The 26,107-nt window shown below is 34.5% G+C and overlaps 1 protein-coding gene across 3 annotated transcripts in view; it reads right to left on the reverse strand.

Moving 5' to 3' along the window:
* Positions 1-26,107, reverse strand: part of KIAA0825 (KIAA0825 ortholog) — a 253,898-nt gene that overhangs the window by 127,774 nt on the left and 100,017 nt on the right. For all 3 annotated transcript variants that reach the window (XR_011323225.1, XR_011323226.1, XM_069776151.1), the window contains exons 13-17: positions 20,278-20,388; positions 14,938-15,077; positions 6,199-6,387; positions 4,427-4,660; positions 2,327-2,735 (exon numbers count right to left, since the gene is read on the reverse strand). Coding sequence is in view for 1 of the 3 variants with exons in the window: in XM_069776151.1 (XP_069632252.1) it covers positions 2,327-2,735; positions 4,427-4,660; positions 6,199-6,387; positions 14,938-15,077; positions 20,278-20,388 (1,083 nt within the window). In the remaining 2 variants the exon portion in view is untranslated. The remainder of the gene's footprint in view (positions 1-2,326; positions 2,736-4,426; positions 4,661-6,198; positions 6,388-14,937; positions 15,078-20,277; positions 20,389-26,107) is intronic.

Below are 26,107 nucleotides of genomic sequence, written 5' to 3' on the forward strand. Positions count from 1 at the left end.
AACAATAATCTTCAACTCAACAAATTACTTTGCAAAGACAGACATTTCTTTTCTTCTCGGGATGCGTGTTCTTCAGAATCTAACGTGACTGTTTACAGCTCTGGTGCTACCATAAAGTGAAGGTTATTTTAATGAATAGTAATGCTTTCAGGCAGTACATAAGACAGGCAACGCATGCAACTGCCACTTTCTGAACCTTTCACTGAGGATTTTTTTTATTATTTAATTTTCCTACAAACTAAGTTAAATTTGTATGCCACAGTGGAAGAACCTATATAATGTTTAGACTTTTTATGTAGCTAGCAGTCCTTATAACAATACCATAACACAAAATCAAGCAAGATTTTCGCTTATAAAAAAATAGTGCACTTCAAAGATGTTTTCACAACTGTGTAGGTGAATCCTAAATAAGTTTTTGAATTTTTATGGTTTTTATTTTCTTCCATACACTGTATCTATTAAAAGTCTATAAACATTTATAAATATGAATATATATATAAATGCATATACATACATTTACCCCAAAATCATTTAATTATGAAAAGGTTATACAGAACATAATTTTACACCAACTTAGATTTTCAACTATAACCATTCCCATTTCAAACAAATCATGTAAACATCACAAGTCTCCTCTTGAAAGATCTGGTTTTAAGGTTAGTGGTTATGTGAGCATTACTTACATTGATATTTTAATTTCAACTTTAATATATGAGTTTTATAATTTGCATTTATAATAATATCTCTACATTGCATATCACAGCTATTTATTAACTAGATTATTTTTTTCTCAGAAATTGACTCATGATATTTGCATATAGAATGAAAAAATAACATTTATGCTAGACTTCTATTGCAGAAATTCCACTGAAGTCAGGGGACTTAGTTTCATAACTATGTCATATAACTACTCACTTGGAGGGCACATAATGCATTCTTCAGTTTCTTAAGCTTAAAATTAGGACGCCTAGCCACAAACTAGTTCTCGCTTTGGTTGACACTGTATACATACAGAAAATATTTTCCCACACTCATTTCCCACAGTCTGATACCTAATGGATAATACAGCATTTCTGCGGTATGTCAGATAAGAAAATAGAGTAGTATATTAATTTAAAATTCTCAGCTTCAGAAGAAGTGCAAATACTATAGTTTTAGTTTTTAGAGGTTCTCCACAGTATTGTCTCACTCTGCGTTTGCATTATTTAAGAAACACCTATTCTCTCAGTGACATTAGAAATTGTCTTATGGAACCATTCTGTTAAGTATCAATTTATACATTATCGTTATGGCTTTTTTATTCTATGACTCTTGCAGTCACTGGCTTCTGGCTTCAATCTTTTAATCACTGGATTAGAGCTTGTAAATTAGCATTAAATGGAAATGTAAAGATTACAAAGGTCAATGTCAATGAGTGTTCATGTGACACTATTACTACTTAGTGCTACTCATGTTAACAGGATACTGTCCCTTAAAGCACTGCAGTGATTCTGACCTACAATCACTATCTCCTTTGTTTATGGATAGCTACTGTCAGGATAGCAATGACTGCAACCTTCAAGAATATTCATTGAAAAAAAGCAATCTTACTTTCAGAAGTCAACAATTTAATTCAGTAAGTCATGTAACTCCAATAAATCTAATATTGGAAAGCTGATGAATAGTATTTTTACAGAATGCTACATGACTTCAACATTAAAACAGACTGGACTGGGAACACATTGACACGTACACAACTCCTTGAAAAATCATTATAAGGATTTAAAACACTCAGACCTTAATGTCAAATCTGCAGGGAAGGTTGATATTTCCTCAGAAAGGCACAGCAGGGTGCTCTCCTTGTTCTGTTTTGATATATCCTACTTGCCCTCAGGGTTTGTTATGTTTTAAAATGAAGTATGGTTACTTTTTAATCACAGATGAACACTGAAAGCTTTTCATAGTCTCTCTTAGTTTAATCACCATAGCAAAATTAATTTATAAATACATTGTGGTGCCTTCTAGTCAGTGTACCTGTTCACATTCTGAAAGTTACACCAACTAAATTGTCCACGGTTTTGGATCATCATGAAAATATGAAATCTCGAAGTACTACGAAGACACTCTTCCGATGAAACCATGGTTTACTGTTTCAACATTGCAATAAAGTTGCAAAAACATGCTATAAACCCATCAATATTAAGAACTAATCCATTTCATATAAGATCACTGTTCATCTGGGGTTTTTTTGTTTGGTTGTTTTTTTTTTTTTTAAATTGAAAAGCCATAAACATGCATAATAATCCAGTAAAATAAACAATAGCATTTAAAAATCCTATGTTCTTACCAGTCTGTGCTCAATTTTCTAGCCTTCAGCAACTGGCTTTCAATCCAGTTTGGTCTTTGCTGTTCAATGCTTTGTATAACCTTCTGGGTCACTTGCTTAGGACCAATTCTCTGTTTTCCCATAATACTTTCTAAGCACACACGAACTAAACTGAGTTTTTCTTTGCTCCATCTGTCAAGTGTTGCACCTGTTAAAAGTTCTGCAGTATTTCCATCCTCAAATATCCGACATATAATTACAATCAAGTTCCAGACAAGCAGACCAGCTTTCTTCAATTCAGCAAAGTTTCTTGACATTTTTCTCTCAGCCAGAAAAAAGAAGTACTTAATTGGGGGAGGCAAACATGCAATCACTGTAGGTAACTTGCTGATTACAATAGATACTGCCTGAGCTGCAAGCCTTGTGAAGCCTTAAAAAAAGAAAGAAAAGATATGATTAACATTAACATTCTAGTTCTACCACAGCATGCTTCTGAATGTTGTGTGATAATTTCTAACTTTCTTTTGTACTGAAAATGGGTAAAAGGCTTAAGTACTCAACACTGTAGCTTGACTTCTGTTGTGCTTCCTCTACATAAATCCCACAAAATCTAAACAATAACATGAATTAAAAACAGAGAACCTAGAAAATTTAGAATTCAGAGTGACCCTCTTAACAATTAGTCCTGCTGTGCACAGAATAAATGAAAAAGACAACATCCAGGTATTCTGAATGGTAAAAAAGCTGTCCTCAAAATTGTAGGGTAATATTTTACCAACTTCCTAAGTGGAGCATTGCACTGTCTGATGATATTACATACATTCATAATCTTTATTTTTCTATCAATCCCTTTCTACGTTCAAACCTACAAAACTTCAGTTTATCAGCTTTCATATAAGCATTCACACTATGTAGCACTGCCTTTTAAACATTCCAGATAATAAAAGTAGCTATAGAAGTAACTACAGAAAATATGCTGCTCAAAACCCAAGACATATCTAAAATGAAAAAATATACCAAAAGGTGATCAAAAATATGGAGTCAAGCCAAGATTTAAAAAAAACCACCAAAACAAAACCCAAACAAACCAAGAAAACCCCTGACTCATGGCACCTGTATTTCCAACTTGTTTAAAGAAAAAAAAAAGACAGACCTGTTCTAGGTGTCACACAGCCAGTTTAATTTGTCGCTAAGTCTGAGCCTTACCTCTCAGCTTGCATATCAGTTCAGGCTTAGTGATAGCCTAAAAGAGCCATACAAGTTCTAGATTAAAGTGATACTGCAGTAAGCACGCTGCTCCGTAAATGTGCCTCAACATGCTGAAGAGAAGATATATGGAAAGAAAGAATGGATTGATGCCCTGGCTTGCCCACAATCTACATATTCAAAACTTAATTCCAGAGTATACTACAATGATATTACTGTATTGAAAATAATCAGGTAATATTTTGGTGGCAAAAAATCTGTGGTGAAATGTTTCCAACAGTTAGCCTTTTGAAATGACGTAGGCTTTAGGCACCGTAGGCTATGAAAGTATATAAGAGAAATCATCTTTACACCCAATCACCTTGAAAACATCTCCTGTTACATATATTATTTCTCTTTCTTCAGTAACTGTTTCAACAACGAAGCAGGAAAAAATTCCATACCAGTTTCAGTGCTATTGAAACATAAATTGCTGTTTTAACGTTGGGATGAGTAAGTTGTTATCATTTCAGACAACACTGTGTATTTAAATATAAACTGTCCTGACTGAAAAGATGATAACTAAGAGAAGAACTGGTTACAGCCATTAAGGCAAGAGCATAAGCATTATGCTTTACTCTGCCTTCAGCTCCACCTTACTACTGCCAGATGCCAAAAACATTTTCACTACTATTATTATCACTACTACAATACTCATTATTTTAAAAAGCTTGTCTGTGTACGCATGGGTGTAAGCCTCAAGAAAGACGTACTGAATTCTAATGCTCAGTACTTTAAAAAAACCACAGGAAATTGTTTTCTTCATTGTCAAACTGCAATGCTTGTGAATTATAACTGTTCAATTTTGATATGTACTCATTAAAGGGGTAAGAAGCTTTTATGACAAATTTATAAAACAGTATAAATTTCACCCACATTTCCCAGATTCTTTTCTCTTCATTTCCCGAGGAGTGTAATTCCATTCCTTTGGAACCGTTTTCAGCAACCTTTCAGGAACTATTTGCTTGTGCTGGTATGTTCCATAGTTTTCTGTTGCCTCCCATGAATGCATCAAAGAAATTATCTGCTTCACTATACCCTTGACTGAATTAATCAAAGTCAACTTCAAGCATCTGATAACCTCTGGCTCCGACTCACCACAACTGGAAACTTCAGAAGGAAAAATTATTAAATATTCAGTAAGTGTAGTCATTTGTGTAACTGTTTCAGAAAGAAGTGTTTCAGAATTCTTATGGAAAGAAAAGTAAAAACATTATGATTCATAATAATGTAGACCTATTGGTCTGGTACAAATTAAAGAAAGTATAAAGCAAAACAATGTAGCATCTTGTACCATCTTAATACAGTACTGACAAAAAGTACAATTTAATTTATTTCTTTCATCCTCATTTCTCCACCAATGTATTCCTGAAAATTTAATTTAAGCTGACTGATGTCTTCCTTTTTATATGGAGTACATTTAATTACTTGTTAGACATCAATGAGGCAAACGGATATACTTATTTTTTTCTACTTCCTTGTCTTGATAGTATTAATCAAGTTGCATTTATTAAATACCCAAACTGTTATACTAGAGAATAGCAAAGGAAAAAAAGATATTTTGGAAATAAAAATGCATACAAATAATAGTCATCAACAGAGACATAGCATGTTATCAGAGATTGCATGTTGAAAATAGACCACCCTAAATACAGTTATTGACATTACAGCAAGTACCAATCTTCTCCACATTCTTAACGCCACAGAGAATTGCAGTTTCTCCATTGCCATGGAGCTGCAGTTGTCAGACAGAGTACTGCAGACGTACCAGAGATGTCTTTTGACATGTTAGGTCCTCTGCTCATACTTTTGCTTGTCTGTACTTTTTGCTGATCTAAGTTTTATTCTTCTCTGCATGGCCTTTCTGGAAGCTTCCATGCAATATTTCTGTATTTTTCTTCCTCTTACACCTTAGACTTCTACTTTTTGCAATCCAATTTTTCTCTGAGGAATACCTGAACACCTTTACCACCATTGTTTTTTGTTTTGTGATAGTCGTAATTCTATTTCCCCTCTTAAATTCTTCCATTTTCTTCCTTTCTTTTCTTTTGAGCTTTCCTGCATTTTAGCCATCACTTGCAAGATCACCCTTTCAAAACCTCACCTCTCTTTTCTGGTTGAATACTGCTTTTCCTTGGGGGCAGTGTTCCTTGCTCTAATTGTGAGGGCAGCTCTCCCTCTCCACATAAAATTAGGAGCCTGTCAGCCTGTTGACAGCAGAGTCTATATGCCCATCAGACTGTGCCTCCCTCAATAGGAGGCCTTCCTTTTCTTTTTCCACTCTCCTTTAATCGTTTCTTACTTTTAAATCATGGCAAAGGTCTGGAGCTATTAAATGCACAGAGACAAAGAACCTGTATTGGTAGAGAGCTACAGAAACTATCTGCTGCCAGCCTGCTGCTAAGACAGACACTTAAGGAAATCAGACTTCTGGTTGACCATGCTGCTCTGTAACCTCTGCTTTCTTCAAAATTTTCACCACTCCTACCATGACCTGATTGCTCAAAACACTTCAATTATACTATGATTTTGAAGTAAATTACCATCATTTCATCTGATTTATTAAGGTAAAAATAATATGCACTATGTGTCTGAAAAGTGACAAGGTTTAACATCAGATTTTAAATGCTTATTAATAAATTAAATACCTGTCATATTGTATAAGCAATTCCACAACTGCTCTTTTTCCATGTAGGTCTCAAAAGCAATGCCAAGAGATTTGGGTGATAAAGTGCAGTAAGACAATACTGTGAATATTGTTTCAATCAGAGTAGGCTCTTTGTTATTTATCTGTTCTAAGACAGAACTTTGTTCATCACGATTCAGTACTTCACTTCCTTCAAAGTAAACAAAAACATGGTTACAATAATTTCCAAGTAATTCAAGTTCACAGTAATAGATAGTATTAATCAAAACAAACTGCAAACTGTATCTGAGAAATATTTCAAACGATAAAACTACTTACAGATACTGAAAGCTGATCTTCCTCTGCATAATGACATTTGACTGTCTTCCTGAAATATATGTAGCCATTAAAAAAAAAGACTCAAGAATGTTTACAAACTATGGAATATGCCTATTTAATTCAAAATGCACCCAGTATGTAATTGGAATTTGATTATTTACTAAATATTAATCAGAATGAAATTGTACTACTACTGTAGAATCACAGTCAAAAAGTTATTACTGCTTAACTCCTCTTACCAATATATTAGTCATGTGAAATTATCGGACTCTATTTAGTTACATAAAATAAAATGAAGTAGCAGCTGCATACTCCCCAAAATGGGTTGGCTTTGTTTTTCAGTGTAAGATGAAATTGAGAAGAAATCAGTTCTGCAAAACAAAATCTCAGCCCTGCTAAGATAGAGATACCTATGTTTTTAAAGAAAATGAGTGATTTTCATAGAGTTGAGTGGTAACAGCTTACATAACATGTATTTCTAAATGTTTTTCATAGACATTATAAAACATTCTCCCAGATGAGATAATGATGTGTTTAAACCTCTTTGAACTAATGCAACTCAATGGCTTTGACTTGTGCTAATGCCAAAGACCTCAGCTTCCCACATAGTTGTGCAATATGCTTTTGATGTTAACAATCGTAACAAATGACCAGAGCCAGAACCAATTAAACACCTTTAATTTAAATTTCTAGTTTGCAAAACTGAAAGTTTCTGTAAAACTGATTTAGATAAAATTATACTCGAAAAAGTCATTGTTTTATGCCAGTGTGGCTGCCCTTATCTTTAGCAACCTGTGCAGGAGGAAGATGGGAGGGACTAAATTTCTAGGCTGTTTTTCTAGTGATTCAAACAGCCTTCACAAACTACCACAGTGGAAAATTGCTGCCTTCCACCCAGCTCTGAATGACTTGAGAATATTGTAAAATTAAAAAATCTCATTTTACTCTCCTCCGAATTCCTACAATGTAATTCACATGTTATTGTAGACCATTCCATCTGGGTAGTGTGCAACCTTAATAGAAACAGCCTATAGGATGTAGAAAGCTGAAAAACAAGATCAGTGATTTCATACCTAACAAGCTGGGGTTTTTTTCACCAAGGCAGGAGACAGATCAGCAATAAGAATTTTTTTTAGTCAGCTTTTTTTCCTATGAGTTGAGTGAGCTGGCATATTTTGCTGAGACACCTTCCAATGCCAGATGCTTCTGAGTGAAGAATCAAATGGATTCCACTAATTCACTTAAACCAGCGATATGTTGTCTAATATGGATATGACAAAGAAAGAACAAAGGAAGTAGAAAAAGCAGTTCAAAAAGGAAAACCCAGTGGTACTCAAATTGTCAGACCAAAATTTGAATTGAACTTTGATTATATTACTGTAAGTTTGGTTTGTGGTTTGTTTTTTTTTTAAATTAATTTAACCAAATTCTAGGGAGGAGCGTTTGCTGAGATTTTAAATACTGTGTCAACAATCTTTGCAGAACATGATGGGAAACTGCTTTGTTTAAAGGGGCTTATGACTTGAAATTATGCCTAAATTTGCTTTGTGATCGGGCCACATGGAAAGTTTTGAGTCACAACTTACTAATAACTTTTCTTATCAACTTAGTGCTACCAATAAATTTCGATAAATAGAAAGAAGTATAAAAGAATTCTGTATGGGATTATATATATATCTTCTTATAAATTGTGTGTAATACAAGTCTTGTGCTTTTAAGCAAAGATCTTCAGGAACCCACTGGGAAACCATTCTGAGGCTAAACATAACAAGATATGTAAGCTTTCATCAGCTTTTTCTTCTCTTACCCTGATGTAAATGTTGCCCTTGTTGTAATATCTGACCCTTCAAAGCTCAGGTTGAAATGAGTTTTCTGACTAATAAACTGGCATGCATCATAGCATGATAGGAAGGTTTGGGTTGGAAGGGACCTTAAAGGATAATGTCAGCTGGTTGAAAGGCTTAGCTAGTTGATCAGTATAGCTGGTTAAATATTATGAATTAGGAGTCTACAGAAAGATATGCAGATTTCTCTTGCCTTAGAATTTTTCTTTAACGTTTATTAGCTCACCTGTCATAACATTAAATATTCATCTTAGTTTGAACTCCAATGCAGCCTTCTTGTTAATCATCACATAAGAACAGTATTTATATGATAGGCATCATAGTTATTGCCCATTGATGATTCTCTCTATATATTTCTCTTTTTTCCACTCACTGCATTTGTATATCAAAAGCTAATCTTTGAAGGGAATCTAAAGCTCCTATAGGTAGCTCAAGGGAGATGCTTCTTTTTCATTTTAGCAGGACTTACATCCATACATAAATATAGCTATATACTTATCCTAGGTACCTGTTAAAGAAAATCTGCTATTTGTTATTTCCATACAGCATAATGTTCCATACACACAGAGAATACCATAATATATTACAATATTATTAATAAATATCTTTATAAGAAAATTATGTATCTAGTGAATAACAACTACGGCCTAACCAGTCACAATGAGTCATTCTTCCTATGACAAATAATGCACTTAACTTCTTGGGATAGTACCATGTATTTTAAAAATATATCTTCAGAGAGGCAGACTTACAAGCCTAATTTATCCATATTTCTTTCTTACTGATAGAAATAACTCCCAGTAACTTGCTGACATTATCACACTCATCCACCTCTTATCTGCTACTGGTTTAGTCATGAAATGAATCTTACTGAATTTAGAAAATCTTGTTATTGACTCTAGACTTCTCATTCCCTAGTGAATCCTTACAAGACAGACAAGCTATAAACAGTTATGCTGTCTTTTTTGACCAACAGAAGTAGTCAAAATTCAAATTTATACATGCTGTTTCATTTAGGAAGAGAAACTGAGTATGGGTCAAGTTATTTCTGATACAGTTCTTTTATTTGAAAAGAGCATAAAACTTCTGCTTTCTTTATAGTTTAAATCACAGAAGCTGATGAGAATATAAAGGATGTGAAAAGGATACTATTTTGCTTGTTTATAGAACCAAATCTTTCAGCAGGCACTCTGCACTACTTGCTTCTTTGCACTATGTTTTCAGTGCTTCTTCTGTCACTGGCTTTTTTTCTATTCTTTTTCTGTATCTGTTCTGGTAGATCATTTTACTTGTCTCTCATAGAGTTGCTCCTCTCCAATGCAATCATTCTCCAGTCAGTCTTGACAGCTACAATCTATTGTAACTTTGAATATGACTTCATTTTGGCAGAAAGTCTATTATTTTAGTTTTTAATTCCAAAAGGAAATTTTAGATTGTATTACTTCTATCCTGAATGAAATGCAGATCTTAACCCTACCCATTTCAACTTGGTAAAACCCAGATAATAATATCTCCTGTATTAGCTGCTACCTGTGAATCCAATGAATCCTAAATTTGTGACAATTAAGAAGCTCAACACAAGACAAAAAGACTTTATCAAACTTGGTGTCATCTGCCCATAAATTATTAACATAGCAGCAAACTAATTCTGTGCCTTATACATCACCTATCCCATAGTATTTTACTCTCATTCAACTCCCTTTAGAATTTTTTCTCTCTAAACATTTTATTTTCAACTATCTGAGAAGAAGCTTCCATTAATGAATCTCTGCATTAATAGCTTCTGTGAAATATATCTTATCCATGTCAAATAGAAAAAATCATTACTATAAGAATACCTCCAGCAGTGATTTTATGGCATAGTATACCAAAACTGGGGCATTCTGATAGCCAAAATTTGATGAGGCAATGCTGAATTTAGTCCTATGGCCACATTACCTCCTTTGTATTACTCTATGTATTGGGATCGATACTGAACAGGTTACCCTCTTAAAATGCATTCAGTCTAGAGCTCTACTGTAGCAAGAAGTTCCTACCAGAAATGACCAGGTCTTTGTAAAGCTCTCCATATGACCATATATCACAGTCACAGAGACTATCACAGATAAATCACAGAGACCATCTTCACACTTTGTCAAGAGAAGGTATGTGATTCTCAGCAAGGCTCCATTACAGTCCACATGGAAATTCCTATCAATATTTCAGAAACTCCATAGAATCTGTTTACTGTTTTCCTTAGCTTACCACTGGAAAGTCATCAAAAGAAATAGGACATCTGATTAAGGTCCCTTTTGTATTGATCTTCCAGCTAGAAGTACATCACACCAGTAAACCCTTCTACCATTTTACCACATTGGTTATGCAAGTACAGTATCCAGTAAGTTTACTGGTCAGATAGATATTTTAAGCAGATGCCACTTCTAAAATAATTTTCTAATCTTTTGTTGTTAGGCTACCATGATACAGTTTGCGATCACTAAGAAGCTAAGAAAACTTTCAGGTGTTCAGGAGTCTGTACTCACAAGCCTCATCCTGGATGATCCACAGGTATCTGGAGGAGAGAGCTATCTCTGCACAAGCATATAAATTCTTCTAAGAGACTTACTTGTGCTCTCCTAATGAGGACAGTGTTGCAGATTAACACCCAAGTTTTGTCAAAAAACCTGCAAGACTGTATTTCCCCAAAACTGTGTGTGGTTGAACCATGGGACTAGCACAGTTACTAGTTTTTCCAGCTGCCTGGTAGACTGTGTCTCAGGATTATTAAATCCAAGGCATTATTACAAGGAAGTACAAAAATAATGACCTTCAAGTACTTGAAATAAAAGTTTTACATTGTTATACACATTTAGCCAATGCTAGGATTTTAATGGTGATGGTAATTTATTTAAGGAATGTACATTTTCTTTTGCAATAACTCACTACTGTCACTAAAAGTTCAGTCTGATTCCTAAGTGAGGTCAGTTGGTAAAGTTACCACCTTTCACTGTTCTTTTAGGGTAACTTTAAAAAAAAAATCCGTACTATTTACTTTTAAATGCCTAAAATTTAATTTGTTTAATTAAATTTCATTAAACTTAATTAAAATTTAATTAGTGCTTAAAATTTACCTTAAAATGATCCATTATACATTATGCTTGTTAAAGAGCTGCAAAGAATTGGAGTGGGGAAAAAAAAAAATCTTTCCAATCTAAAATACATTTTCAAGTCATTTCTCTTGCCAGAAATCAGTTTATAAAAGCACAGTCTTAGAAAACTCTTCATATCTATTAGTGTCTAGGGAGTTGGCTGATACTGCACCACACAGGTTTATTTTATCAGTGGAAATCCTCCCTTCCCCACCCTCTTTATGTGTGCAAGGTAAGTTAATTTCTTATTGAAGCAACTCACATTTCTTTGGGTCCAATTTCAGATTTGCAGCCTTAAACTTATCACAGAATATTTGCAAATGTTGCTATCAGTTCTTATTTCAAAGTTTCAGTGGGGACGAGGATATCATCTAGTTTTAACTGTCCAGGCTACACAATACCCTCTTCCATTAGTCTCTCAAATATGCATTGTGCAAGCCAAAAACATTAGGTGAAACTGCCAATGGCCTTGTCCTGCTGTGAAAGCAGTTTTCTTCCAGTTTATCTCCACATGCCAGTATTCACTTTAAAGGTGTGTGTAGAAAATGAAATTAAATCTCTGTAACAACTGGAGTCTCATGTACTCATTGTAATGAATAAGATTTTTTTTAAAGGAATACGTTGCTTTTTCTATTGTACATCATTAAATTGGTGCTACCATCTCTTCTACTTAAACAAAAGTATGTATGAGGCCCAAGGACTGATTGAAGGCCTCGGATGTGCCTTGTTGATAATTTCTCAGTGACCTCTTTCTTATCTGCTGTTGGTAAATGGTGAGATGTCTGGTGACTGATGAGGTTCCCTTTGGTATTAATCCTGTGTTGGGACAGTGTAATTCAGTAGAGCTATTGCTTTTTGCTTTATTATGCAAAGACAAACTCCTTGTTCCTGGAAATAAAGGCTCTCAAACAAGAAATCACAGACTGTTCTGCTGGCATGCTGTGCATTAGAGCAAGTCTAGCAGAAATTCTCAGAGTTCACTTTCACCCTTCCCGTTTTCGTATTAGCATCTGCTGGATTCAATAACTCATATTACGCAAGCACCACTTTCTTTATTCCTCTATTATTTGTTGCTTGTCAAAATAATCCATTTCTGTTTCATATCCATGGGTGATAAAGCAATTCGGGTAAAAAATTCCACCAAGAAAATTGCAAAACACTTTGTTTTGTCAGAAAATTAACAACAGTAGTGGCTACCTTCATTATTTCTCTCTGCAAAGGCACAACAAACACCCTAGACCCTTCATTCACTCAAGAACATGTCTTAGAAGAAATTTTCTGAATGTTGGACCTATACAAAACAACTCTGGGATTATATTACACTGTAATTAACTGTAATTCAATACACCTAGGTTATTTAGACTTGTAGTTTAAGTTATAAGTTTAAGTTATAAGTTTAAGTTATAAAGGTCCAATAAGCAAATCCAATTTTTCAACTATTTTTTCAAAGGTGCCTTTTACCCAGTGGCCATACTCACTGGAGACAAATAAGGGGTTTAGTTTTGGCTAGCCTGATTTATTGCCTTTAGAATTTTTGATGTGATAACTTCATATTGGAGGAGCATTTTACTTTTGATGTACATTTCATATATCATATTGCACAAAAAATGACCAAAGAAGTCCAAAAAAGTCCAAATCTTGTCGCCTCCCTGTCCAGATAGCTACAGTTACGTACATGGAGTTTCAATAGCTTCAACAAGTACGATAATGTTCTTATAATATTTAGCAACACTAAATCATGCATACATGCATTCTCCCAAAATACTCTTTCTACTAAGACAACTTTGCCAATTGCAACAGTACTCCCTACTATGATGGGGAATATAGACTATTTCTGACCTTCACCGTGGTACAACCATGTGAGAGCAACAGGAGTGCTATTAAATTAAATGCGTTTGTGTGATGCCTACTCTAAGCATCCAAAAGTATTGCTACGATACAAAAAAATGTTATCATTACCTAAAAACATCTACATACAAGCACCTCTTTACACAGAATTTTTGCCTTCTAGCATGGTTTTTAAAGGGAAAAGGAAAGACTGTAAAATAAAGTAAAATGTGAGAAGGCTTTTCCTATTAAAAAAATTTCTTATCATCTAGTTAAATAGTTTTGTTATCACTAGGGCAAATCACTCAAAAACTACGGTATGCTTAGCTTTCTATCTGTTTTCATGCATAATACTACACACTGCAAAATTTTACTGTTGATGAGTACATAATTCTGTAAGCCTTTTATCCTACTGAACAGAAGAATCTGAAACTGTCATTGCTACTACTAAGGTATAGCTTATTAGTCCAACTTTCCTTGTACTAATACATAACAGTTCACATAATTAAAAAAAAAAAAAGCTTATACAGCATCAGAAAGCTGCTGTATAGGAGAAGGAATAAGGCATACAATAATTTTATCATTAGATAATTAATCATATTGAAATTAAGTTAGAAGATAGGGATCATCACAGGTTTCAACTTTATCTAAACTGAAAGTTTATTCATACCAATATTGTAATTATATTAATAAAGTCTGTGTAAATAGCACATTTTCTAATCCAAAGTAGCATATATTTCCCTGAAGCTCAAGAGGTTGGTCAGTCAACAGATGAATACATTCTGTCACTTAATACCTGTGATAATTTAAGCAGCTAGTAAAATTCAATACTGGATAGCACTAGGGTAAGAATATGATCCTGATCAAACATTTGTCAGTCTTTGTAAAAGATGACAGGTATTTGAATAGGCAAGTGGATGCAGTGCAGCTCTCAATAAGATGCATGACAGAAGTGGAAGCAATGTTGTACCCCTGACAAATGTTAGACCACTTTAAAATGACAGAACTAAATTATGTTGTATCTTACATTATGTGGACGTAATAGGTTTTTTTGGTAAGTAGGGAGAATTCTTTTGCTGAAGAAAGATAGAAACTGAGACTCTCATTCACTATTACAGTAAAATTATGTCAAACAGTTGATTATATATATAATGAGGAAGCATATAAATGTACTTCTAGAATGGCCTACAGTGGCAAACATATAATAACCTAAAAAAAACCTCTAAGAAGCTTTTCACTGTTGAAACATAATTTTGAAAGTGATCTTTCAGACTACTGATGCACTCTTTTAAAAATCTGTGTAAACCAGTTGTGGCATCAAAGCTCTGTTAAGCTAAAATTCATTTTGACTCCTTTGCATTTATGATAGCAGCCTATTTTATCAAACTGTATTCTGCTTTGAAACTATGAATACTAACATAGACTGCAAAACATTAAACACTGCAAAACATTCAAAAAGTGATGATTTTTCCTTATCTGTTCAAGAAGCGTCCTACTGATAAGTGAATGGCTACTGACACCCCCAAAAAATGGTTGACAGCCTTGCTTCAGTATTTACGTAGTTAAAAATGAATTTGTGTTCTCACTGATGTTCTTACAAGGATTGACAGTATAAGTACTTACTTGAACTTCTCAGTAAAATTTTCACTAACAGACAGTCATGATGTAGCAATGTTTCCAAAAGCAAGTTCAAATTACAGTACGGCTGGGATAACAGCAGTTTCAGCTGACCCTGGGCTGTCATTTCTTTGGCTGATGGAGTCCTTTCAAAATGTAAGATAAAGACAGAATAATGTAGTTAATTTATCTATGAAATTAATATCCTTAAAGTGCAGATGTAATGCTAACTCCCTTAAATGTCAATTCCTCCCAGATTACTCTGAAAACGCTTTCATGCTTGCTTACTTTAAGGCAGCTCAGGGAAGGAATTACATTTAATCTCAACTAGCTAAAAGCAAATTAACATTTGGTAGTCTGCCAAAGTTATAACTGATACAAAGCAACCTCACTTATCTCTTCCATGGAACCATGTTTGCCTTGTTCTACCAGGCAAAAAGGGTTTTTTTTCTGTGCTTGAATAAATTTAAGGCTACTATTCTTCAGTTCACTATTACATTAATTGTTTAGTAAGAGCTCTGAAGTGTCCTTGATGAACTATATGAAGCTGTTAATTAAAAAACAGAGAGAATGCTCAAAGGGGCTGCAAGATTCCACATTAGGTTGACCAATTCTTACACGTCCTGAAAAATCCACCTGAAATATTAGACTGGTTGGATAACTACTTTGCCAGCAGGGAAAAGTGAGAAAGCATAGTACAAATGCATTAGCTTTTAAGGACATTGCAGTTTGTTTTCTGTTTGCAGTTTCCATGTTCGACAAAAGTATAGGTTTCCAAACAAAAATATCCCAGGGCTTCCTCTGAACTCAGCTGATGACCCAACACCAGCTGTTGAACTCACACTGGAACAATTAAATTAAAAAAAAAAAATAAATGGAAAAATCTTGTCCTGCAAGATGTCTGTCACCTGTTGTATTTACTATTTTCTTCTTCTTGAAACATTTTTAAAAAGAAGTTTTCAAAATTGGGTTGCGAGTAATTTTTTTCCTTGAAAGCTTAATTTTTCATTATTATGAAGGTTTTAAAATTAAATTTCAACTGATGTTTAGCCATTGTGTTCATTCATTTTGGCTACAAGTTTATACAACACTAGTTGCTAACACTGAAAGTTTATGCACTGCATATGTAAACTTTTATGCACATAAATTTTACATGCACCAGTGTAAAAACTACATATGCACTGATGCGTTAACAATGCAGGCATAAACATTATCTGCCAGTACACAAACAACACCTTCAGCATAAGTTAAAGCCTTCTTCATCATGAGCTACATTTTCCTGTCAGACTAGAGAAGGATTTATATGCCTCTGCACATATACTTTATGTGCCATTTACACAAAACTATTGGGACAGAGCTAAAAGGGGTTCATGTGGCTGTTCTAATGGAGGGGAACTGCTCTGTTACGTTGCACACTTCTACGGCCATCTGACTTGGACAAGTGTGCCACCACCCAACCCTGCTTGTGCGCACACATGAAAAAAACCCGAGAGATGACTGCACAAAGACTTTGCTCTTCCATCAAGGTTGCACTACAGACAATATACCTAATACAGAACTGCAACTCCTGGAAGCGAAAATGCCAGCTGATACACTCCTCCGGCTTAGTCTCTCACACGTATGTATGTTCCCATTACCAGAAAAGCAGTATGCCACGTATCCTGCAGGGCAACCTTGAAGTAACCTAAGGAAACCAAACTTCCAAAACCCCAGTTCCCAGCAGGACCTTTACATCGCACTATCATGTCAAAACTTCACAGTTAATACTGTAATAGTCATTTTAGTAAAGGAGGATTTTATACACCTCAGGCTTTGGGATTTTAACAGTAAAGCAAATACCTGTGAGTCGATAAGCAATCTATGTGCCATGAAAACTTTTGCAAAGCTTTTGTGATTTTCATTTGGTACATTATACATATAATCGTTCATAATGTAGCACTGGCTCGACAATTATATTTTTGCATATAAGCACATAGTGGATTCTAATATTTATCAAAAATACATACACATATACATTTAAATCTTGATAGAACTTGCAGCCAAAATAACTTTTCCATATTTAAAACACATACTGCATTCAAACTTTCAACATTAGGGCTTGGCATTCTTAATAGTATTATCTTAATTTCTGTGTGTTCAAGATTACTTATATATATATATATATATAAAAACTCTAATGCACATTAAGAACTAATTAGTAGTTCGTAATTAAAGTTTAAATTAAAACAATTACTGTATTCACACTAGAATTAGTCCTGTGGCTTAGAGCAAACTCAACACTTCACTAATTCAGTCAAAATATATGGACCAGTTTCATTTTGTTTCTCCCTTGAATGCCACATTATCATATGTAATAAGGTCACTCATTGCCTTCAAACTATAAAAAAAGGGACAATTTTGGTCAATTAAATTTATGAAGGATAATATTTTAAATGACTTTAGAAATAAATGCCATTTTTAGAATATTTGAGTTGAAATAAAACTTGTCTGTCATTGACCAGATGGGAAGTTATCATGTTGTAATATACACCAGTTCTTGGCTCTTTAAGCCTCTTGCAAATTGAAATGTACAATGGTGTGACTCACTTGGAGGAAAAATAAAATATAGCAGACATTCCCTACAGCCATGAAGCTAGCACCAATAAATGCACTGAGAAGTTTTGTAACGTGCATATGGAGAGGCATATGTTCTCCCATCCTTGTAGCTCAGTACTAGTGAAAATAAGACTAGCCTCATAAAAAGTGACAAAAGGTGAAGTACATATAAATATCACACATATAAATGTTCAGTTTTGTACAGTAAAAGAAAAAAAAACCCGAAGTCTGATTTGCAAATGGTATGATTATAAACCCCAAATGAAGCAAAGAATAAACAATTGCCACTAAAGGCACTGTAATATAAATTATCAGTAATTAGTTTGATAACCAACTATGTTATTTTGGTTAGTATCCAAGAAAGAAAAAAAGAAAACCTCAAATGATAAGTTCAAGATTTTATAAGGCAAATAAAATTAATGCTAATTCATGTTAACAACATTGACAAAGAAGCTGAAGTCAAGTAGATAAAAGAAAACAGATCATAGCCATTTTTAGGCATGAAAAATAAGTAGTTAAATAGTGAAATTGTACATGAAATAATTTCAGAAACTAGCACAAATTTCTCCTGAATCAAGCTTAGGAAGAGCAAATACTTAATATGTACCTTTATGTCAGGTTAGAGTCTTCAGTTAAAAATTAGGTGGCCACAGGTGGGAGGTGTACAATGGCCTGTGCTTCCAATTTTGTTATGGGCAGTGAATATATATTTTTATTAGATGTAAGAAGTGAAAACATAAAACAATCAAGGAAGAATTAGGATGCTCTAAAAAATAGTTTTCTACAATACTTAAGCATTATGTGTCTTGTTAATACTCTAAATGACATATTTCAAGAAAGAAAAGCTTCCACGATATAAATATACAGTGTAAAACCAGTAACAAAATTAGAACACCTCAGAATATGTCCCTCAAATTACTTCATTACATACAGGGTCTTTCACTGTTTTTTGTGAGCAGCTGAAAGGTGTGTTGTTAAATGTAAACATTAAATATTTTACCAGCATAGTTCGCTCACTATCACCAGGACAGTACACGTGGCTTTATGTCTATGGAGCGTCCTCACACAGGTACACTAACTATATCTTCTCAGACATGTGCTTTCTTTTAGACTCCTCATTTTCCCATTTGGTGGTCAAGAAGTTGTATGTTTTCTCACCTTTCATCCAGGGAAAATATGTAAATGCTGGAAAGCTCTGGAATAGTTTTCTGCTGTTTATTCAAGAAAAATCTGTCCTAAATAGTATCTGTAAAATCCTGATTCCACCTCAAAAAATAGAAATATGTCAGACTGAAAAGGTATCAGCATTTCCTTTACATACTTTCACGCAGCAGAGGGTACTCACTTGTGAAGGCATCTTCCAAAACTTGTAATTCACAGTATAATTTAAATTTTAAGTACTGGCCTTGGATTAGGGCATCAAAAAGCTTATAATTTTTTCTACAATGAGTCCTTAATGGAGCATAAATTTTCCCAGAAATAGAGTAGATCCCTTTTTAAGTGATCATGCAGTCATTCCCTCTCCTATATTCCCCCTTCTCCTCTCCTTTCTCTCCACCCATGCATAACTTAAAAAGCCACTGACAAATTTCCTTGAAGCTCAATTGAGAGGTAAAAACACACGATCTTTCAAGCTTCAGAAAAACTTAAATTACTATTTCAAGCAGGGAAAAGGACACAATCTGATTTCAACAGTTATTCACTCCGTTTAGCATTTTGATTAGCCAACCACACAACTTTGACTCAGTCACAGATCTGTTGCCTCCTGTTCAGCAGGTATCACAGGCACCAGGGAAGGAGGTAACAGTACTGCTGACATGTAGTTGGGAGTGAAGGCGATGGAGAGAATTCAGCACCTTTTGCGTAGTATGGGGTAAAATCATAGGGAAGATATTGTGATGTACAAGGTACAAGATACTGTGTGTACAAGGTAAGAGGTAATAAATCCATGGCACATTGGTCATCAATAGGTCACCATAGGTCACCACTCATATGGTAACGTATTCCTCCAAAATATAAAAATACTTTCTCGGACAACACAATAACAACTCACAAAAGCATCTTTTCAAGAAAATGGAGAGTGAAAATCTCTCAGGAAATAACTTCTGAAGAGGAGGAGGAGGTGAAGGGGTTAGGAGAGGATCTACACTGGTGTGGGAGTGCTTCAGGTTCAAAATTAGAAAGGGAATGACAGCACAGCTGGTAGCATATGTCTCATATGTAACTTGTCATTATATGCAGTGACACAGAAAAAGAAATTAAGCTTTTGCCTCTAATCATGCAGTAATCTCCAAAAAAATCAACTACTATCAAGCAACGTATTTTTCAATGAGTTATTTATATATCAAACCTTTTTTCTAACCAGCAGTTATAAACAGAGGCATACATTCTTTATCTCCCCCTTAATTATAAGTCTTTCAAAACAGCAAGTGTGCTCAACTACATTATTGTCAAGAGCTATATACTCTTTAATTAAAGCAAGAAAACCTTACAGATAATTCAGATATCAAACATAATGAATATACTAGCAAAAAGCTACACAGTGCACTGCTTTCAGCACAACCTTTCTTACAGACTCTTAAAGTTTAAAGATTAGGGAAATCTGAAATGAATTTTTAAATGTTTCTATTTTTTTTTAATGAGAATATTAATTAGACATTTATTCAGATATACTCTTTTCAAAATGTAGCAGTATTTGATTAATATTGACTACCTGGTGATTCTTTAAAACAATCAACTTTTGATACTCACTTCAGTAAGGAAGAACAGGATGATGGTATGCAAAATAACCAGTGTAATGGATGATAAAAGACTTTTGAAAAATCTTGAGGAAGATGTTTATCAGAATTGTTCAGAAATGACCTGAAAGAAACCAAATATTTCTGAATTACATTAAAGACTGAAAATTCCTTTGGATCACTAGTACTAAATATATATAAAGAGAAGACAGAAAATCCCTTAAGATAAATAGTACTAATATATGTATGCATACATATAATTGCAAATTTATTTATGTACTGTTAAAAATATCATTCTATATCTTATTTACTTTCACTCTTTGAAACTTGGTATATAGCACTGTTAGTAGTTAAAGCAGGTTTCTTCTTATTTTTACTCCTATACAGCATGTTTTCAAACTATGTTTGAAAATGCATTGAATAAGCAAATTGCTCTTCAGTCATTTATTTCTATAGGTCTTATCTTTCTGCATAATACATGCATCATATTATCAATAATTTTATCATAATCAAAAGTAAAATATCTTTTGAAATGATAATGGCTCTCTTTTGAATAACATGCAAGTACCTATAGGCTTTGGATTAAACTGACTCAAAAAATTTGAACCAGAAGCTTGGACCTTCACTGGCTTGTGAGAAATAGAATACTGGTTGAAAAAAAGGGTGTTTTCAAATATAAGGACTGGTGAAGAATTAGATAAGCTAGTTTTATGTCACTCTTGCATTACTTCTCTTACCCAAAGGATGTGAGAGGCAAAAATCAGATGTGTCCAATCCACTAATACTAAAAATTAACTATTGTTATTAATTAATGATATTATATGATTATAAATATATATAAGGACAGGATTATAGAATTTAATATTTGTCTTTTAATAAGAAATCCATTAGTATTTGTACAATTTGTAGCAACCACTAGGATGCAAGAATGTGTGATAGGAATGGATGCCCCTTGGCCTCTTCCCTTGTTACTCTCATTTACAGTGAATACAAGTCCAGCAGAGAGGATATAGTCTGTTACATCCATCCTCCATTAACCATAATCAATTATCACTTCTTTTGCACCTTACTTTTTAACTTAGTTGGCTGTGAATTTTTCATCTTAATAACCTTCCTTCGCTAAAGCTTGTTTCTTTATGTATCATGGCTGGGATTTTCAAAGTTATATAAAGAAAGTCACTACCTTTAAAAATGCCACTTCTACAGAACTCATTTATGGTGTCTTTGCTGTACTTTCTGGAGTGATTCAACATCAGTCCCACTTTTGAGTCAGTACTCTTTCTATTGCAGTGAGAGTAGAAGGAAGTTTAAAAATACCTTAGGAAAAGACATGAGGACTTTCTCAGGACAAGAGAGTGTTTTTACAAGACATAAAAAAAGCCACTGCCACGACATGGAAACAGTGAGAGTGGATCTAAACACTCAAAACTGCAGATAGAATGGAAACCCACTGGAGTGCAGCCTTCAGGTACTCCTAACCTAAAAGGTAAAATCTCTTTCTTACAGGGTGCTTTGTCACCACGACATAATGGTATTTGTGTTTTGTCATTTAATTATTTAAAATTACTTTTAAACTCTTTTTCACAGCTGCATATAAGTAATTCAGAAGCATAGCTACATGTCTACAAAGTCACTGTCTCCTGTAAGAACCCCAATGAAAGAAAAGAGAGAATTACAATTGTTCAACAAGAAAGACAGGTGTATAGCTTCTGAACTTCTTCAAAAGATAGGGTGATTTATTTGGAAATTAATTTTACTAATCAAACAAAATTAGTAGGAAGAATTTACTACAGATATCAAAACGATCTCAAGTAAGCAATATCTGAGCAGAAGAATTAGCACATAGTGAGTTTGTGAATTCATGAAAACCTGAAGATTAAAAATAAAGCTGAGATTGTAATATAGATAAAGGGAGAAAAACTAGAAAATGATTATTTTAAAGACAATAAATTCAATATTGTGAGAAAAATAAAGAAAAAAATCTTGTTGTCTCTCATCCTCTGAAGTATTTTTTGTAATATAGCCAAGCATAGAGCCAACTTCCTACAAGAAGGCAGGATAGATACAGTTTGGGTAGTAATCTAATAAAAAACGACCACATTTTGTCTACTGATAGTGTATGAACTGTTTGAAAGACTTTTGGGCTAAAGCAGCTTGTTAAGTATGGTTTCTTAGCTGTCTCCTAAGGACAAGCACAGGGCAGACTTTTTGGACTCTGAGGCTTATAACAAAACCTCTACACAAATTTTTAAACAGTGATGGAGATAATCTGCTATCTTTAAAGATTGTTTAAATATTAGAATAACTTTGAATACTATAAAAAATCAAGTGTCTAGTGATAATCAATAATTCTGGTGCCAGCATTTCTCAGTGTCCACTGCTGGCTACGTAATTCTTGCCAGGCAAACCCAACTCTGTGCCAGACAGTTTTATTCAACTACTCTTCCAAGAGAAGTATAATAATAGCTAGTAGGAAATTTGTTTTGACTACAAGTTATGATAAAGCAGCTGCCTATAGTCTCAAAGCAGTGGATAGCATCTGTGAAAGTATTTAATACCACAGCAAGATTCCAAGTTACAGTAGTTTTATTCTTCAGTAGAGTGTGACAAGGTGAGAATTGATCTTGTAAGCCTTAGTGCAGGTGTGAAAAAATGAGATGCCAACAAGATGCATCCTAATGGTATTTCCTTGTAGACTTCGAAGGATTTAGCTCTGTATAAGGAATAAACACGACTAAAAAGCAACTTAATGAATTGTAACTCATATATTAAAATTAAGAGAAATATTTCCATTTTTCAAAATTGGATGACAGATATTTTTACCCCATAGACAGCAATTTTACCAACAGAATCTCTAAATTCTTCTCTCAGTATTCAAGTCATTCACTCGATTTCTTGTTGAGGAAGTAAGATATAATAATTCATAGTATGAAAACATAAAAAGATGCATCCACCTTACTCTTTATGATCTTCCCTGAAAGAAAGACTGTCATCTCCTACTCAGTATAAAAGACTAAAGAATACAGAAAAAAGCACAATAGATCTGCTCCAACTTGAGCAACCCTCAACTTGGCGCAGATGAGAGTCTACTCTGAAGTCATAAATGGGTCTGTTGTACTGCAGATTGTCAGCCTGCTTCTCCTGGATAATTTCATTCTGTAAAAAATAATGAATGAAGAACAGCATTGGATTCTCCTACAAAATCCACAAACAGCATTGAAACTGCTAGACCCACTGCACAAAACCCAGCTATGTGAACTGAGTAACTGATAACAACCTTGTCAGTGAGTAAGACTATGATGACTGGAAATTCTGAGGGGTGAAAATCCTCTTTTTTCAGAGGTTTGGCTCAGCAGCAAGAAAACAGAAACACCTGGTAGTTTTGGGGAGCACATTCTGGAGACTGCTGTTGTTCAGCAGTTTCCTCAACAACCTGGACGCAAGTGGACAGACAGAACACACATTTAGGACATTTGCAGGTGACACTAAACCAGGGGAAGCAGGAACAGTAGTTAACAAAAACAACAGTCAAGTGCCAAGTCATGGATGACTGGGCCAACAGAAACTCACAAAGTCCACTGACGCAAATGTAACTTTTTGCTCCAGCAACAGAATTATAATAACCTAGGCTGGGAACTGACTGAGTACCAACCCTACCCAACCTCAAGCCTAGGGTTTATGGCCAGTAGCATGCTGAATACAAGGCAATAGTGTATTCTCACTAGGAACAATGCAGACCACACACTGGGCTGCTTTAGGAGGAGTATGGCAAGCAAATGAAAGATAGTGATTTGCTTCATCTACTTGGCAACAGTTAAGCCTTACCTAGAATGTTTTGTCCAGGTGTTGTGCCTACAGCTCAAGGAGGATGTGAGGAAACTGGAAATGACTAGACTGCATCATTTATGACAAGCGGTTGAGGGATCTAGGCTCCTTTACTCTGGTGAAGGGGTGGCTAACGGGTCAAGTCATTTAATGGCAGCCTACAACTACCAAAAGAGTAATTACAAAGACAAGATTGACAAACTTTTCTCAGTGGGAGCTGATGTGATACAGCACTCCATAGCCAGCAGCTTTGAAGGTTGACACTAGGTATTAGGCAATACTTTGCACTAAGGCAGTGCAGCCGTGGAACAGGTTTCCCAGAGGGGTTGTAAAATATTGATTCCTGGAGGTTTACATGGGTCAGCTAACACAGACATGTCTGACTACTCTTGGTGATTCTCCTGCTTTGAGCAGGAGGCTGGACTAGTTGACACCCAGCAGTCCTTTCCAACCAACATTTCTATTATGCTAAAGTTACTTCAGAAAGGCCAGAGAAGGGTGGAGGAAAATGAAGCACAAACAAATGAGTGAGTATTAAAAACCAATGAACCAAGATTCATAGGTGAATTCAGGACCAGGGCTAGGTAGCCTTGTCATACAGAAAAGAAACTCTAAGTGATAGCAGGATGCACAGTGTTTGATAACAAAATTAGGGGGGGGAAAGCATATGCCAGAATCACTTTATTTGAAGTTAAGGATATTACTAATTTTTCAGCACCCCTACTGATTTGTTGCATTTCAAAACATAATAAAAAAATCTTGAATAATTTTAATTCCCTGGAAGCAATAGTTAATACAGCATCTCTAGTAAGTTGGAAATGAGCCAGTCCTATTATTAGACAACTCCTGGAAAACAATGTTCTGTCATCACCGCTTTTATGATTGCACAAAACTTTCCTAAGCAGTCTAAAGATTAATTTAAACCTAGTCCCTGCAGGGAAATCTTCTAGTACCAAAAGAGAGCATGATAGATTTAAAAGAAAAATCTTTATTTCACTTCCAGTTAATTTTACCAAAGTTTTGAAAGATATAGAGCCAAGCTAACAGATGGAAAATTTGATTATACAGCTGTAATTGTAAAAAAGAACTGATGAAGGATTAGTATTCCTTTAAAATCATGAGGAACTTCTACGATAGATTCATAATGTGATGAACTATGCACAACTCAGTAAATAATGGACCTAGGAATTCAACATAAAATTCAGTATGTGAAAGTGTTTCCAACTGGACATAGTCATTCAAGAAGCTAATTTGGTAAATCTGTTTTTTCTTTGCATTCGGAACATTGGGTTAGGTTACCTGGCAAATATTGGCTGTAATGAAACATACAATATAAAAGAACTCTTTTGATAATGGAGTCTCACAGGTTTTGAAAATAAAAGTTCCCAATACACAGTTCATAACAAATATCCCTTTTACTTACACAAAACCATGCATCATCTCTCCAACAATGTTTTTTAGTGTTAATATTATTTTTGTAACTATATAACAAAATATGACATTTTTTGTATTCTTCTTAAAAAAAGCTGCCAGATTTTGGTTATGATTTGCAGAGTACTTTGTAGTAAATTAAATGAGCTGCTACATCCAGTGCACGTCAAGTTTTTGATCTCTAGACAATCAAATTAGGATACTGAAATTTATATGCCTAAATATGAAACCTGTATGACCAAGTTGTTAATCTGTAGCATTTTACGTAAAATACAAAATACGCTGCCTCACTCTCTCCATTGGCACTTTGTTCTGAAACTCAGGGAGTTCTCAAGTTAGCACACATTTTTGATCATTCCAGGTATAGATAATCTGTAAACAACATGAATTAGTGGAGGAGACTAGAATAGTTAAAGGGAACAGACTATGCTACATATTTATTTTAGTCCATCATTCTAAGGGCTTTCATAAAGGAAAAGTGAAATGTCAAAACTGATAATAGAAGCAGTTACAGCTACCACAGTGTCCATTCCTGCCTCCATTATTATTGCCACAGCAGGACTACCTCATCTGTTCATGAGTCACCT

Source organism: Haliaeetus albicilla, chromosome Z (assembly GCF_947461875.1).
Source record: "Haliaeetus albicilla chromosome Z, bHalAlb1.1, whole genome shotgun sequence".
Classification (NCBI taxonomy): Eukaryota; Metazoa; Chordata; class Aves; order Accipitriformes; family Accipitridae; genus Haliaeetus; species Haliaeetus albicilla.